This window comes from Delphinus delphis, chromosome 18, assembly GCF_949987515.2.
Source record: "Delphinus delphis chromosome 18, mDelDel1.2, whole genome shotgun sequence".
Taxonomy (NCBI): Eukaryota; Metazoa; Chordata; class Mammalia; order Artiodactyla; family Delphinidae; genus Delphinus; species Delphinus delphis.
The window spans coordinates 69,961,078-69,978,472 of NC_082700.1; the positions used below are offsets into that span (position 1 = coordinate 69,961,078).

General features: G+C 40.7%; 1 protein-coding gene across 4 annotated transcripts in view; it reads left to right on the forward strand.

Moving 5' to 3' along the window:
• TPP2 (tripeptidyl peptidase 2) overlaps positions 1-17,395 on the forward strand; it is a 68,558-nt gene that overhangs the window by 32,385 nt on the left and 18,778 nt on the right. For all 4 annotated transcript variants that reach the window (XR_009516784.1, XM_059995782.1, XM_059995783.1 and 1 more), the window contains exons 10-23: positions 2,350-2,449; positions 3,961-4,109; positions 5,840-5,955; positions 6,491-6,659; positions 7,378-7,535; positions 7,841-7,917; positions 9,840-9,946; positions 11,937-12,091; positions 13,240-13,356; positions 13,596-13,696; positions 14,294-14,390; positions 15,268-15,405; positions 16,734-16,978; positions 17,239-17,317. Coding sequence is in view for 3 of the 4 variants with exons in the window: in XM_059995782.1 (XP_059851765.1) it covers positions 2,350-2,449; positions 3,961-4,109; positions 5,840-5,955; positions 6,491-6,659; positions 7,378-7,535; positions 7,841-7,917; positions 9,840-9,946; positions 11,937-12,091; positions 13,240-13,356; positions 13,596-13,696; positions 14,294-14,390; positions 15,268-15,405; positions 16,734-16,978; positions 17,239-17,317 (1,808 nt within the window). In the remaining variant the exon portion in view is untranslated. The remainder of the gene's footprint in view (positions 1-2,349; positions 2,450-3,960; positions 4,110-5,839; positions 5,956-6,490; positions 6,660-7,377; positions 7,536-7,840; positions 7,918-9,839; positions 9,947-11,936; positions 12,092-13,239; positions 13,357-13,595; positions 13,697-14,293; positions 14,391-15,267; positions 15,406-16,733; positions 16,979-17,238; positions 17,318-17,395) is intronic.

Here is a 17,395-nt window from a genome sequence, read left to right on the forward strand (position 1 = left end):
TTGAGAATTTGGGCAAGGCTTTCTGAAAGCAGTGTGAGAATGAGGATTTTAATAGGTAGAAATAAGCAAGGGAAGGGCTTTCCAGGCTAAGTAAACAGCATAAATAAAGACACTTGCTTCACTACTTATTTATAGTGTAGGGCAATTTATTTATAGTCGCGTTTCCTCTTTTAATTTCTCTTGGAACATGCAGAAAGATTTAGATGTAGAGGAAGGGAGCTTCATTATTATTGTGAAAAGCAGTTGAATCACATTTGTTCTATGAATGTGGCTTTTTCCCACTCTTTGGTCTTCAGGATCTGATGCAGTGTTGTTTCGCTGTAATCTAACGGGAAAAAATGCCTGTCAGCGGGAGTTGTAGGAGCGCAAAATTAGTTGCAGTCATAATATGAAAATAATCAAATTAACTTCCATTATAGTACAGTAGCTGCCGCCTTGTGCAAAACCCCCCCTCCACAAAACATGAAACCCAGCCCTGATTTTTTTTACTAAGATCATGAATGAGGAGGATGCATTGAGAGATCCCTTATGTAGTAAATGAGGCCTAAAGTTTTTTGGTTTATTTTTAAATTTGGGATCAAAATAAGGCTTACACCTCTTAACATTTGTGATTGGATGCATGACTATAAAAACTGGTCCCAAACAGTTTTTCTGGCGTATCCATCAGTAACTGAACAGATATGTATATATCATAAGTGTTATTATAGTTGTAAAGATATTATTGATGTTATAGACACAACAAAATTTGGGCATCAAAGCTTAGAACAGAAACTGGTCCTTTTGAAAATGTTTCTGTTTTGAAATATCAGTGACCTTATGTTTATAGGACGTGCTTTTATTTATAGCTTGTAAATTTTAAGCAAGGTGTAGCTTGCTTTATATAATTTGGTTTTGTTTTTTTGCGGGGGCTACGTCAGGTCTTTGTTGTGGCACCTGGCATCTTCGTTGAGGCATGCACGACCTTTTTCGTTGTGGCGCATGGCTTCTCTCTAGTTGTGCCATGCGGGTTCCAGAGCACGTGGGCTCTGTAGTTTGCGGCACATGGGCTCTAGTTGAGGTGCACAGGCTCAGTAGTTGTAGCACACGGGCTTAGTTGCCCTGCGGCACGTGGATCTTAGTTTCCAGGGATTGAACCCACGTTCCCTGTGTTGCAAGGTGGATTCTTTACCGCTGGACCCCTTTATTGTAGTTTGAAACCTTTTGATTCAGTAATTCTGTTAAATCATGTGTTAAGATAACAGTGCCTGCCAGTGTGATACATCCCTTGTGTATTCCAGATCTCTAGATATTTTTAAGTACACAAATTAAAATGAAACAGAAAATAGACCTCAAAGGTATCTAATGATCAAAATACACTGCACTGCTACAATGCTCAGTATTTTGTCATTTTTTTATCCCCAGTTTCACTGAAAATTTTATACTAAATTTTACAAAACAATTAGTTTTATGTGGCAGCATCGTTAACCTGAGTCCTCTTAACTCACCTATTTTATCTAGACTTCTGCTCCGAAGATGTGTGTGTTGTAAAGAAGAATGAGGAGCTGGTAGGCTTCGATTCTAAGTCTTGTCTCTGCCAGTCATTTCCTTTAGTAAATTTTTTTAATCTCTCTACGCTCTGCTTCCAAATTTCTAGAATGAAGGAACTGAGTTTGATCTCTGTGTTCTGTGATTGCAGAGTCTAACTAGTTTGCATCTGCACATTTATCTAAAAGATTGTATGTAGGGCTTCCCTGGTGGTGCAGTGGTTGAGAGTCCGCCTGCCGACGCAGGGGACAAGAATTCGTGCCCCAGTCTGGGAAGATCCCACATGCCGCGGAGCGGCTAGGCCCATGAGCCATGGCAGCTGAGCCTGCCCATCCAGAGCCTGTGCTCCGCAGCGGGAGAGGCTACAACAGTGAGAGGCCCGCGTACCGCAAAAAATATATATAATACTAAAAGACTGTATGTAGCATGTTATATGCTTGTTATTTACTACAGTCATTTTTGTGGTCATTTAAAAATGAAGACCAATCAACTGATTCCTTATCTTTCTAAAGTTATATTTTTAAAATTTGAAACACATTTCTCTTTTACACATAGATACACTTTTAGATACATTATTATATTTAATCCACATAATAATCCTGGAAGGTATTTTTATATACAAAAGCATACCACCTAGTGTAACATCTGGCATGTAGTAAACTTGCCTTGGTTATTAAATTTTCTTATCTTTCCATTTTGTGAGAAAGAACTGTGGTATTGGGAGAGTAGGCGATTTACTAGGGTCACACAGCCGAGGGAGCAGTGGGTTTAGAATTAGGATCCCTGTCTTGTGTCCTTTTGTTAATGACCAGATCCACTCCACAGGTGTTGGTGCCTACGTTTCTCCTGATATGATGGTTGCCGAGTATTCTCTGAGAGAGAAATTACCTGCAAATCAGTACACGTGGTCTTCTAGAGGCCCCAGGTAGGTTGAGAGTTGTACGTGGGACTATTACAAATATTTTGTTAAACTGCATGGTGGGGAGGGGTAGAGTTTTGGTCATTTTACCGATTCTTTCTATTGGTTTTTGCATTTTCATTTTGATTAACAATCTCATTTTAGGGGAACAGGTAATTAAAGAAATAAATTACAGTTATTTCATTGTTAGATGTATGACATAACTATTCTGTTATAAATTTTACGCCCATGTCTACAATCCTTCACTAAGAATATGTAAGGTTTATGTAAGGAAAATTTTATTTTTTTATTTCAGTGAAAGTTTTATTTACGTTTTATGGAACCTATTTTTAGAACACTATTTCCAACACCAGAAATGCTTTATGATCAGCCACTTTAACAGACTAGTGGAAAATTAATAGAGAGTAAGGAAGTAGTCAGAATTCATGAGTCTTCCCAGTTATTTGTTCCAGTTACCAGATATCAAGGTTCAGTGCAAACATTGGTAGACAACATAGACAGTGCAAAGAGAAAAGTGGGAATCACCCTAAACCTCATCATCTATCGTATGTATGGGTCAGATTTCGAAGAACATCTTTTTAGTCATTACCGTGTGCGTAAGTGGAAGCACACATGACTCAGGCACTTTTATAACCTACTTTTGTCACTCGGTAATACAGTGAGAACATCTTTACAGGTCAACAGATATTTACCCAATAATATTTGTTTTAGGATAGTCACTAGGAGGGCTGCTACCAACCCGTTGCAGGAGTTGTTTGCATTGCTTTCAGTTGTCTGTTAAAATGTGAAACCAAATAGCCCCAATATTCCTAGCCAGGAACAACGGTAGTTGTTGAGCTGGTGTTTGGTGACGATGCAATGGTGAACTCTATGGGCTTTAACTCAGCAGACCCTGCTGGCTCGAGTCCAGCATGGCAGCCATTGGTCACATGAGAGTCTGAACTGAGCTGTGCTGCAAGTATGAAATGAACACCAGATTTGCAAACTTGGTACAAAAAAGAATGTAAATTAACTCATTTTTTCCTATCAATTTCATGTTGAAATTATAATATTTTAGATATGTTGGGTTAAATAAAATATGTTACTAAAATTAAGTAAACCATCTTTTTGTTAGCTTTTTTTAAATATGGCTTTTAGAAAACTTTAAATGCCATGTGTGTCGTCCCACATGCTTCTCCTGGACAGCGCTATTTTAGACTTTGTAGACAAGAGGGTGCTTCTGCTTATTACAGACGCGAAAAGTACATTCATCAGGCATCTGAGCAGCGACCCTCATTTACTGTCCTTCTATAAAACATACTTGATACTATGGCCTGCCACGTGTAAGCCCAGATACGCACACACACAGACATTTTGTCCACTTATGAGGGAAAAAACTGCTGCGTAATAGTGAAATAGCCATGACTGCGGATAGTTCGTGTGTTGTACTGTAATTTATTTGGCCAGTGGCCTTTCTACAAAGGCCCTGTTTATCCAGTGTCCACCGTCGTAAGCAGACTCTAACTGCTTTTGTTCAGTGCTGATGGGGCCCTTGGAGTGAGCATCAGCGCCCCAGGAGGTGCCATAGCCTCTGTTCCTAACTGGACGCTACGTGGAACTCAGCTCATGAACGGGACGTCTATGTCTTCTCCCAACGCGTGTGGAGGCATCGCCTTGATTCTGTCAGGTAACGACGTTGCTCACCTTACTACCGTTGCTCAATTTCCCAGTGAAGCGACAGTGAGTTGTTGGCTATTCCACGTGTACTTCAGCCACAATTTCATTACTTTTCTTAATAAGATAGAAGTAACATGATAAAATGGATTTTAAAAGTATCATTTATACTTCATCTTGGTCCTGGTTCTAAAATGCATGGTTTATGTATAAGCTTAGTTAAGTAGGTGTGAAGTATCTAGACAATTTCATGTTCATAGCATAAAATAAAGTCAGATTGTGGCCGTGAAAAGTAATTGAATAAATTTCTCTTATTTCAGGCAGATATTTTTAATTCCTGAATTTCTCAGGGTGAGAAAATGTGGTACAACTGGGAATGTCCTGGCCCAAAGTAAAGTTTAACGTGGAGAATAGTTGATGTGATGATAATGATTTGAATGTATATTCATTCAGCAAGCATATTCATTGGCTGTTAATGACTCTTAAGCATTATTTTAGCTCTGGGGCTAAATTAGTGAACAGAGCATTAAAAATACCTGCCTGTGTGGAGTTGATGTTAAAGTTGGAGGAGAAACAGACTGTGAACAAAATAAAAAATGGTTACTGTTACACGTAAGAAGACAGTGAATATCGGCGTGGAGCCAGCGAAGCCGACGGGGCACTAGGCTGGCGTGCGAGAGGCTGCTGTGGTGTTGGACGGGGGGCGTCGGCCCTGACCAGGGCTCAGCGTCCGGTCAGCCCGGCGAGCCTGAAGACCCCTCCCCAGCAGCGTCCCTCTGGTCAGATCCCAGGCTCTCCACCCACAGTCCTGGTCCTGTTCAACCTTGCCGAGTATCTCAGGGTCGCTCGCGCCTCTTGTCTGTGGCGCGCTGCTCTCTTTGCCTGGAGCTCCTTTCTGCCGTGTCTTGGCCTGTGTGTTCCCTGTGTCTCCTCTGATAGACACTACTAGGGATACCGACTCACGTATCTGTTCTCATGGAGCATCACCCTTTCGTGGATTCTCACACAACGGTCACCTTCTTGATTTGCTCTCAGAGCGCCGTAGCGTTCCCATGTTCGTTTTGCTCAGGGCTTACTCTCGTAAGTGTCTGCGTGTTCAGTTCTGGAGGGGTCAGGAGTGCGCTCTTACTCATCTTGCGCCTCTAACATCAGTCGTTATCAGAAGGTGGACAGCTTGGCGGCCTCCACATCCTTCCCAGAGGAGAGTCAGCCCCAGCCTCGCTGCTCCCTGGCATTGCCAGGGAAGCTTCTAATCAGTGGCCATGCCTGGGATCCAGTCTCAAAGGTGCTGATTTAATTGCATCGGGACCTCACATCTTTCTGGCTCCTTCCAGTACCCTTGGTGTTTATAATGTGCACCCGGGTTGAGACCTTGTGCCAGTGACCATGTTGTTTGACCAGCAGTAGTTTAAGGAAGGTGTCATTTGAATGCCTTTTGGTACTTTTTGCTCAGACGTTCACATTCCCAGTGCAGAGCCCGTGTTCATGCCGCTGCCTAGTGGGCACACAGGAATTTTCGTTGAATGAAGTCTTTGCGTTAACACAAGCAGCTTGAGTCAGACTGTTTGTCAGTTTTTTGTTTTTTTTTTTTTTAATAAAAAAAGATTTAAAAGTGAGTGTTGAAACACAAGACGTTAAAACCAGAGGATGTACGCGCTATCCATACTAGTGAGCAGAGAGTGTTTCAAGTAACCAGCTCAACTGATGGACACTACTTTCTTGTTTTCTGTTTTTGGCTTTTAGGTCTGAAAGCTAATAATGTTAACTACACGGTTCATTCAGTCAGAAGAGCTCTCGAAAACACTGCAGTGAAGGCTGACAATATAGAAGTGTTTGCCCAAGGACATGGTATTATTCAGGTATTGTCGTTTGTACGAAAAAAAACGGGTTGTAAATCAGCAGGATAATATTTCAGTGATTACTGGATAATACTCCTATTATAATGACGATTGAGTTTTTCTAATTGATTATATGCCAGAGTAGTCTCTGAACTGTAAGCAGAGGGTATGAAAACAAATTTTGTACTTAAGACAGATTGGTGAGGCTAAGGTGGAGAAACATAATGGACATAGGACATGTAGAGGGTGGAGTTCACGGCAGAGCAGCAGAGGGCAGAAGCCGGCCAGTCGTAATGGCATGTGGAGGTTTCCTAGCTTCGTCATTTGGGAGTAAAGAGGGTGGAGTGGAAGGCGAGTCCAGTGGCTAGACCAGTGTTTTGTCCAGTGAGGTAGAATTGCCCTCCTAAATGGGGTTTCCGTGTAGGTCAGAAAGGCGGATGGAGAAACTGACTTTTTGCTTGTACTTTGCTACAATGGAAAAGAAATTGGGGATCTGCAATAAAGTACTTTCTTGACCCAACCGTGTATATCTTACTGTTTGTATTCTCTTAATTAGGTTGATAAAGCCTATGACTACCTCGTTCAGAATACATCATTTGCTAATAAGTTAGGTTTCACTGTTACTGTTGGAAATAACCGTGGCATCTACCTCCGAGATCCTGTTCAGGTGGCTGCACCTTCAGATCACGGTGTTGGCATTGAACCTGTATTTCCAGAAAATACTGGTGAGTAATAACTGGACAGTAAGCTGATGTGCTCACATTTATGCTTTGAATGAATTGTACCACAATAGAGAAAATGCTGTTTAGGCTAATGTTCTAAAGAGAAGACAGGAATTGACAATGTTATTAATTTGTATTTCATAGAGGTGTAGGGGACACTGATGGCAATTAGGGATCCTGATACAGTGTCAGTTCAGTTGGCAGTGTGTCTACCAGAAAAACAGTAGCATGGGCCTTTAGGGACCTGGAGCTTTTATTAAATTGTGGATAGTAAAGCATCAAATTCCTTTTCTTTCCCACTTTTACTACTTGGGTGTAAGAGTTTTTGGTTGGAGAGTGGGAAGCAGAAGCAGCCAGGGAGAACCCCAGCCCAACGACTGTGAACAAAATTGTCATCACTGTAAACTTAGGAGTCTTTTCTCTTAGTCAGATTCTGTTAACTGTATGCAGTAATGAAAAATATTCACTAAAATGGTTTGTGTTCAGGTTGTAGCCAGCCATGTTGGGTGAACACATGAACGGATTCCGAGCATCCTAAAATAAATGTGAGGGAGGTTCTGTGGCTCTTTTATGTAAGCTGTGTTTCGGGAGCCCGTGCCTACTGGATTTTACAGCCAACCACATGTATCTGTGGAATTTTCTTGACAGACGACAGAATGTTTTAAAATGGAAGAAAAGGAAAAAATAACTAATCTTTACTTTTTGGTCTTTTTAACGCCAGAAAACTCTGAGAAAATATCCCTTCAGCTTCATTTAGCTTTAACTTCGAATTCATCATGGGTTCAGTGTCCCAGCCATTTGGAACTCATGAATCAGTGCAGACACATAAACATACGTGTGGATCCCAGGGGCTTAAGAGAAGGATTGCATTATACGGAGGTATTTATTGGGATATCTTCATTTTTACTTTCTTTAGTCTTTAAAATGTGTAGAAGTCTTTGTGTAGCAGTCCATTTCCCCATCAGTCTGAGTAAGTCAAGGGTTGTCATGGGTGTATTTGTCCAGGCTGTTTGCCATTAATTATGTGGCCTGACATCAGAAAATTGATGCCAACTTGTACTTAGGACCTTTACATTTTAATCTTAGATTAATTTATTCGCTGAGTAGATTCACCCTTTTTTTCTTTTATTTTCTCTTTTTAAAAAAGTCTGTTTATGGATACTGACACTTATTCCTTTTTCAAGGTATGTGGCTATGATATAGCATCGCCTAACGCAGGTCCTCTGTTCAGAGTCCCAATCACTGCAGTTATTGCAGCAAAGTAAGTGCCCAGTTACCGATAGCTTGCTGTTACGTGTAATTATGTAATGGCTGTTTATGGAAATGGGGTGAACTTTTAAAGGATCCGTAGGCCAGAACCAGGTGACTGGGTTTTGGTTCTGTTCCTTGCTTAACGTTCAAGGTGGTGCGTAGTCAGTCACGGTGTTCCTTGTTCACAGTGAGGATAACTGATAGCATGTGTCACCTGCCCTCCTTACACCTGATTCAGAGGCTGTTTTAGCCTTCATCTGGCCTGATGCCTCGGCAGTGTTTGACAGTGACTTTGTCCCCTCCCACCCCCGGCCCAGATTTCCCCCTTATCTCTGGGATTACCATTATCTCCTCGTTCTTCCGCTTTTCCAGTGCCGTTTCCAGACTCTTCCCTTTCCATCTTGTCTTCTGCCCCAGAATGAAGGAACTCAGGACTGATCACACTGCTTGCTGTATAAAGTACCTCAGCGGCACGCCCAAGGATCGTGCTGCTTAAAATAGCAAACAGTGGCCCTTCACAGCCAGTGTTTCCCGCGGCTCCATCAACAAATTACACGTTTCCACGAGCTCACCAATGCTGACCCCCCCAGTTTCCTCAGGACGGGTGCATTTGCACAGCTGATTTCTCTGCTTCAGTTTCCTGTCCCTTAACTTAATGACCAGGTGTGTTCTTGGTCATCTCTGGGTGAAGGGAGCCCCTCCCTGCCGCTTCATGGCACTTTTCACTTGCCTGTGGTACAGACTTTAGCTAGTGTGTTGTCATTTTTAATTCACCACATTTGACTGTGAGCCCACGGAAGACACGGGGACTGCATTTTACGTGACCCCATATGGAACCCATTGTACAGAATGTACGAAACAAATTATTCAGTACATGAAAGGCAAGATGGAGATGAGAGTACTGGAAACAATAGAGAACTCTGAGTTAACAGCTTCTATCGAGTTAGTTGCACAGTAATATTTAATATGCAGTAGGTCTCAGCCCATATGAAACATAGGATGAAATTGAGGAGGTAACAAGTGACACACATGTGAAAAAATTGCGGAACAGTTAAATTCTCAGCCGCACATTCCCTAGAAGTCCCGTAGGAACTTCAACAAGGTAATGTACAAGATTCAGGAGTGGGCTGAGACCTCATGTGCTTCAGGAAGCTTTCCCTGACCGCTCCTCGTGAACCAGGAACCTTGCATCTTTTCCACTAACGCTTCCTGTCTCCCCAGAGAATATTACGTTCAACGTCCCTGTTGGGTTTTCCATCCCCGCTAGATTGGCTGGGGAAAAGGAAGACATTATATTCATTGTTGTAATTGTAGCACCTAATAGCAGTGCCTCAGGTATAGTAGGCACTCATTAAATGTTTGTCATACTGACTAGAATTTGTCCTTAGTATGTACTTTAGGTTTCTGGGTTGGGTAATTATACATTTGACCTTTATGTTTCACTGATCCCTTACAAAAACGCTATGAAAGTACTTTCTCTTCTTTACTGTGTCATTTATGGCATGGGTGCATTTTGAAGCTACGAAAGAGGTTAAATTTAATATCAGTCTCAACTATAAGGCAGTATCAGTGGCACAAAACATTGCCTTTGATTTTAATATTTTGGACTCACAGTAGTCCAGATTCTGGTAACTGGAAAATCCTGTGAATGTTGTAGAATTCCTTTAACCAGAAAAGAGGGAGCTGTGTGTCTGACTTCAGACAAATTATAAAGCAAACAAGTAAAAAGCAGAAAAAGCATCTCCACAGTGTATCTCTGCTAACATGTTGCAAAACTGAGATGACATTGTGCGTACTGTTTTGTTACCAGCTTTTAACTCCCTGTGTTCATTTCTCATGAACTGTTGAAATCTAGAGTACCAGTGGGCTTATAATATAAAGCTTTTTTAATGAGAGTGTCATGTTTAATCATTTATTTTTATTAATTTTCAGAGTAAATGAATCAACCCATTATGATCTAGCCTTGACAGATGTACATTTTAAACCTGGTCAAATTCGGAGGCATTTTATTGAGGTTCCTGAGGGTGCAACGTGGGCTGGTGAGTAAAGTTAATGTCTTGTCTTGCCCATTTACCTTTATGTGCATTCTATCTCTGCTCTGGTTATGACCATATAAAGTTCATATACCTGCAGTAGACTTTTCTCACAACAGTAATAGGTGTCTGGCACTGTAGATTTGCTGTTAGGTTCAAACCTTTTTAAAGATCTAGTTCTATTTTGCATTGGTTCATATGTCAGTCATCTATCTAGGCCAGGGGTCTCCAACCCCTGGGCTGCGGACCCGTACCGGTCCGGGGCCCGTTAGGAAGCGGGCCGCACAGCAGGAGGTGGGCGGCGGGCGAGCCAGCAGAGCTTCATCTGCCGTCCCCCATCGCCCCCCATCTGCTCGCATCACCGCCTGAACCGTCCATCCCCAACCAACACTCCCCCCCACCCCAAGTCCATGAAGATATTGCCTTCCACGGAACTGGTCCCTGGTGCCAGAACGGTTGGGGACCGCTGATCTAGGCTATCTTAAGATGTTTTAATAGGATTTTAATTTGGTTCAGAATAATGCCTTCTCCGTTCATGATCAGAGTCAGAGTTGCATCGTGGTACAACTCAGGGCTTCCACTCACATAGGCCCAATGGTTGTGTAACATCTAACTCTAATAAAACGTATGCTAATCATACCAAAGAATAAAGATCTATAGTTAATTCATATTGAACATGATGTCTGTTTACTGGTAAATGTCAGTGATTATAATGCCCTAATTATGATTTGTTTAGGTTGGGTATTGAAAATAATTAGTTCTTTGGTTTTTTTGTGTGTTTGTTTTTTGTTTTTAATAAGAATTGATCAGATCATCCAGAATAGAAGTAGCTCAGAGCATTTAGCAGTCTTTGATTAGATATATACTGTGGGAGGTGGAGGGGGTGGGAGAGATGTTGGTCAAGGGCACAGACTTTGTTATAAAATGGAAAAGTTTGAGGGATCTAATGTCCAGCATGGTGACTGTACTTAATAATACTGGGTTGTATACTTGAAATTTGCTAAGACGGTAGATCTTAGATGTTCTCTCCACCAAAAAAAATTGGTACCTATATGAAGTGATGTATGTGTTAGCTAACCTTTTTGTGATGATTGTTTCATAACATATACATACTCGTCAAATCATCACGTTGTACACCCTGAACTTGAAAATATTATATGTCAGTTGTTTCTCAATAAAACGGGGGGGGGGAAAGGGTCAAAGCAGGGGAAAAAAAGAAATGCAGTACAGATGATTCCTATTTCAAATACTTTGACATATTGTCATAACACTAGATTCTGTATTCTTAGTAAGTGATTAGGTTCCCAGAGCCCTGTGCCCACTTGATCTTGTGAGGCAGAGAATTAAGCCTTGCTTTGGTTCCTTGTCTCAGGGCCAGGTATTCGCGAGATAAGCTGCTGACCGGGCTTCACGGTGATCCTGGCTCATCTCCAGCTCCGCCGCAGAGCACAGCTAAGCATATGTAGTTCTGATAGTCATACTTTCCAGAAGCAAACAGTGCAGATAAATCAAGAGCGAGAGACTAGGAAAAGTTATCAGTGAAGTTGGATAAATGGATACTAATGGGACTTAGGCATGCTAACAAATAGAGGTTTCTAAAATTAAAATTCTCTTTACCAAGAATTGATTGGTTTTTAGCTGAAGCAAGAGGAAAGGTTGAACTTAGTAACAGAGAAGGGAGGGATTTTAAAAATTACCTGATTAGGATAATTGTGTGTCCATCTGTGGACAGCTTGCTGTTTCCTGCTGTTTGCAGCGTAGCAGTTGCTTATTTTAATCCTGATTTATTTATTTTCCATAGCTAAATTTTCTACCCTCTCATCTTTATTAATACTCGGTCAGTTCATTGTTTTTAAAGAAATAGCAGATTTCATTTGAATATACCATTTCATTCTCTTGATATAGTATTTCCCCCTAAGTAGGCATTATGAAAGCCATTTTGTGTCTATTTTAAATCTCGTCAGTTAGAATGTTGCTTCTTCCCTTGTCGTTGTAGAAGTTATGGTGTGCTCCTGTTCTTCTGAGGTGTCTGCCAAGTTTGTTCTTCATGCAGTGCAGCTTGTGAAGCAGAGAGCCTATCGAAGTCATGAGTTCTATAAGTTTTGTTCCCTTCCAGAGAAAGGAATGCTGACTGAATCCTTTCCTGTCTTGGTAAGTGTTAATTAACAGTCTGGAATCCTGAAACAGTTTCCTTTCGTTCTGGGTGTGGACTAAGACTAAGTATTTGAATTTGATTTTATAGTTTGTATTCAGAGCACATTGGGACTGTATATTTTATTAATGCTGAATAATGTTGGAAGATAGGTCGTCTTACTAGGATACTTGCAACCAAGTTGAGGTAAATGTTAATCTCTTAGGAAAGTGCTGGTCTGCCAGATGCTGACGCCTCACAAAGTGGACCCTGGTTGAGATTGTCTCCTCATCGTACAGTAGATTATTTCCATGTTTAAGACTTCTCTACGTGTTTTCTACTTATTTTAGTTATTTTATTAATGCCCTGTTGCTAAGAATCCATGAGGTTAATTTGCTTTGTAGGTGAAACTGCTGCTCCTGCCTACAGATTAGCCTGGCAGCTCTCCAGGCGTATCTGTAGTGTTAGAAATGGTGCCTAGTCCTTCCTTCTAGAAGGTGAACGCATTGATGTTCTTTCTTGAACTTGCTACTCAGTGTTTTCAGATGGCTGCCTCATCTTTCCTGTATCGCTTATGTTTCTGATAACTTTGACTTGTGTCCTTGTATGTGTTATAGAGTAATATGGTTCACTTTAAACTTTCTAATACACTGATTACTAGAAGACTTAATTTAAAACTCAAGTGTTCAAAGAACAGCTTTTGTTTTTACTTTTTTTAATAGGAAGAAACATGTGAGGGACCATAATTTCATTTGGCTTTGGTTGCCAGGCAGCTCTTGAGCCCAGAACTCAGCTGTGGCTATTGAATATGCCTCACAGAGTTGTCATACCCCTTCTCTTATCATTGTTCTTAATTATTTTTCCTTTGGTCCCAAGTTTTTATTCCAGTTTGTTTTCACCATTATTTTATTACATGTACTTCAGAAGCTGCCTCAGACCTCTTACGACAAGCAGTTTAGGATTATGAGTAAATAACTGTATATTTAAATACCTGCAGTCTGTCTCAGCAACTGTGATTTGTGTAACTTCAAGCATAGCTAATGATAAGTTTCTTTGAATTTTCCTGCTGTACAAATAGAAAAAGTTTGAAAGCATAGAACTGCTTTGAAACACCTATTTATGTTTTGTAATTTATGCATTGATAATTTAATTTCATTTTTCTTTGCAGGGTGGGAAAGCAATTGAGTTTTGTATTGCTCGTTGGTGGGCAAGTCTTAGTGATGTCAATATTGATTATACCATTTCTTTTCATGGGATAGTATGTACTGCTCCTCAGTTAAACATTGTAAGTTCCACATTTCCATCATTTTTAATGTCAGTTATTTGTGTTATTGTGAAATAATTTCAATGGTTGGGTTTACATTTTAATGGGGAGATTATCTATGGTTCTGGAAATAACAATAGTCTTTGTTCATAGGTGCTTATAAACATTGTGTTTGACACATTTAGGTCCAGGTATTGTTTAAAAATGCAGCTTGTTTTCAGTAGAGTTTGAGAAACTAATTTGATAAATATCCTTTGTAGCATGCATCAGAAGGAATCAACCGTTTTGATGTTCAGTCCTCCTTGAAATATGAAGATCTGGCTCCCTGCATAACTTTGAAGAGCTGGGTCCAAACACTGCGGTATCTTCAATGTTTTGGGGCTGCAAATGTTGGGTATCAGTGTGATGGGGGTGGGGGGACGGGCGTCTCTTCACTCTTTGGAAAGGGTCTCTTTTATTTTTAATCATGTGAATGCTGGACGTGAAAATTCAGTTCATGACTTTCCAGCCCAGGGAACATGGTGGGTCTCTGAGAGGCAGCCTCAACAGCAGCTTCTGGCTTTAAGTAACATGTACCTAGAGCCCTTGCTGTGGCACCTGGCAGGACCCATCCCGTGATGAGGGCAGGGCTGTCTGCGGTCAGAGCCTGTCCTTCAGCACTGTGAGGAATTGTCACCTAGTCCCGGGATCTGATTCTGTTGAGACTGTCAGTTGATGGTTGAAAATGTTTTTATCATGAGAAGATTACCTTTGTAATACTGCAAAATTTAACTGTGTGCATTGCTATGGTTCAGTCAGTAAAGAATTATATAAGTTAATGATTAAAATATTACAAAATACATGGAAAAGGACAGCATCTAGGAATGCTCATTTGTCATTTATTGTGATACGTTATAGATTTTGCTGATTATAGTTTTCTCTCATTTCAATGAACTCTTATGCAATTGTCTGATTACAGCCCACTCAGTGCAAAAACAAAACCTTTAGGATCAAGGGATGTTTTGCCAAATAATCGTCAACTTTATGAGATGATCCTGACTTACAACTTTCATCAAGTAAGTGTTTGTGTAACCAAGTATACCCTTACAAAGAACTCTTGTGTTTTATGAATCATAAAATCAGAAATGGAAGGACAGTGTATTCAGAGTGTGTGTGTGTGTGTGTGTGTGTGTGTGTGACATACATGTATATGAAATAGAAACAAGTAATTAACCCTGGTTAATTTAGAATTATTCTTTGGGAAATTATGATATAGAACGATCTAAGTACCATTCAGATCTGAAGTCACAGATTCTAATTTAGTGGTGACCTGGCCTTTGAGCCTTAGTTTTTGTAATCACTGACACCTGCCTATTCTCTGATAACCTGTCCACTGGTTTGATGTCTTGTCAAAGCCAGATGCCTTCTGATTATGGAACCAGGCCTGATTGCTCTCTGTGAAGCAGGTGTTGGCACAGTGAGACATCAGAATAGCTCCTAGGTTGAATGGGTAGTAAAGGTAGTTAAGACGGGCATAAAAATCAGATCGAAGTTTATGGAGGATCAGTAAGATTTTAGTAAAACTCTTACTGAAGCATAATATGAATTACTGTTGGGGAGATAATTGATTTCAGTGGGTTGTCTAATTTCAACTTTATAAAGAAATTTTTAGTTTTATTAAAAAAAACCAGTTAATTAGAGGTCCTGAAGATATAGGTATTGCTTTAGTAATGAATACAATTAGCTAGGTTTGTGTTTTTTAAACCTTGTAAGAGAAGTACCTTTTATTAGTCCCGAAATCCTGGATGTGTTCTGCATTTTTGAAATTGGTTACTGCAAGAAAATATTTTTAATACTTTAAATGTAAAAGTCTGATCAATAGCAACATTACAGGTCTACATTAGAAATCATATAAACCACATCAAATAATCATTCTTCCCCCCCCCCCCACAGCCCAAGAGTGGGGAAGTGACTCCAAGCTGCCCCCTGCTTTGTGAATTATTGTACGAATCAGAATTTGACAGCCAGCTGTGGATTATATTTGACCAGAACAAAAGACAGATGGGTTCCGGAGATGCTTACCCTCATCAGGTATGATTTTTAGAATTAACAGCTGTTTCTTGAGCTGATGAAGCCCGGATTCTTGCTCTGGTAACGTGCCTGCTTTTTAAACACCAGTGTGGTTGTGCGTTTAGTACTTGGACACACGGCTAGCAGCTCAGCTGTCTGTTGCAGGTCGGACCGTGACAGCTTTTCATCCCCATGGTTGGGCTGAATCCGGCTTCGGGGTAAAGGAGGGCCAGGAGGATGCTCACAGACGCTGGCCAGCAGAGCTTTTTATTTTTAGTACTTCTCCTTCCTACCCAGTGCTTGCTCCTATCTGCACGGTGAAAGCAAATCATCCAGGATATGTGAGCCCCTTGAAGTGATCCCAGGTCTGAACTGGATCCAGAGCACAATGACAGAGCCAAGTGTCTTCAGTTTATTAGAATTTTGAAATATGTTTCTTCTTGGTCAACTGTGTAGTGAGCACTTACTATATGCCAAGCACTGTGCCTGGCACTGTCATTTGGAAGGAAAAAAAATCTTTTAATCATATAATTTATAGAAATCTTATCCCTGATTGAAAGACTGGGACAAAGAAATGAGCTATTTCCTGTAACCTTTATAATTTTATGCTAAATAATAAAAATAATTTACGCAGGGTTTTCAGTTAGTCATTCAAGGAATGGTTTCCTTTTTTTCCTCAAAGCCAGGCCCTGGCACGTCTCCTCAGTACAGACTGGGTTATTGCAGCCATTCCTTTTGTTGCTTTAAAAAATCTCAGAAGAAACTGCTGCTGCAGCATACAGCATTCCGTCCTCTTGAGCAGGTTGCCTGGATGGAGCGTGGCAGATCTGTACTCCTTTGTCCCCATTGGCTCCCTGTTTTTCCCGTCTGCAATAAAGGGGGGTGGCATGGTGGTTATGATCTAAAGGTTACCAGTCATGTGCATACAAACACGTGTGTGTGTCTGTCTTAGATATTACACAGCACCTCAGTTTTGCTTATTCTTGGTGTCATTTTATCCGTGCCCGTGAAGACCCAGGAACTAGAAAATCGTTGCCTTTTCCAGTCTTGAGCGGATGCTGATTCAGCTGGGCGCCTAGGAGTGGCCTGTTGTTGTGGGAGGGCTGAGGGCTGAGGGCTTGGCTGCCTTCAGCTCCCTTATCCTCTGCTCTGGACGTGACCTTGGCCAGCTCACTTTGACATCCAGTCAGGGCGTTGTGTGCGTGTCATGTGTGTGTCGTAACTTGCACTGTACCTCACATACTGTAAGCACTCTGTAAGTGGTAATTCTTAACTGTTTATCCTCTTACTGTAATTTTCGTTCATGTGGCTAAACCTTACTTTTCCCAAATGTTGTTTTTCTTTTATAGTATTCTTTGAAACTGGAGAAAGGAGATTATACAATTCGACTGCAGATTCGGCATGAGCAGATCAGTGATTTGGAACGTCTTAAAGATCTTCCATTTATTGTTTCTCATAGGTTGTCTAATACCTTGAGCTTAGATATTCATGAAAATCATAGTCTTGCACTTCTAGGAAAGAAGAAATCAAGTAACTTGACATTACCACCCAAATATAACCAGCCATTCTTTGTTACTTCCTTACCTGACGACAAGTAAGTGATAACATTGCTTAACACTCACTATCCATCTTATACTCTGTAATCTTTAAATGCTAGTTTATAATATGAGGCTACACTTATACTGTGTTGTCATTTGCCATTTTAGACTAAGGTTATTTCTCCCTTTGGTTTTTGAAATCTTAGCTATGGAAATTATTTCAGAATGCAATTGTTTTGATGTTTTTCCCCCTAATTCACTTTGTGAAACTTTCTTTTTTGTTCCTTTTCTCTCCTCTTTTGAATCTTCTTCTTAGAATACCTAAAGGGGCAGGACCTGGATGCTACCTTGCAGGATCATTAACGTTGTCAAAGACTGAACTCGGAAAGAAAGCTGTAAGTACTAGGTTTTTTTTACACTGAAAGTGCCTGTTCCAAAATTTCCATTTCCTTAAAAATGGAAATTAATTTACA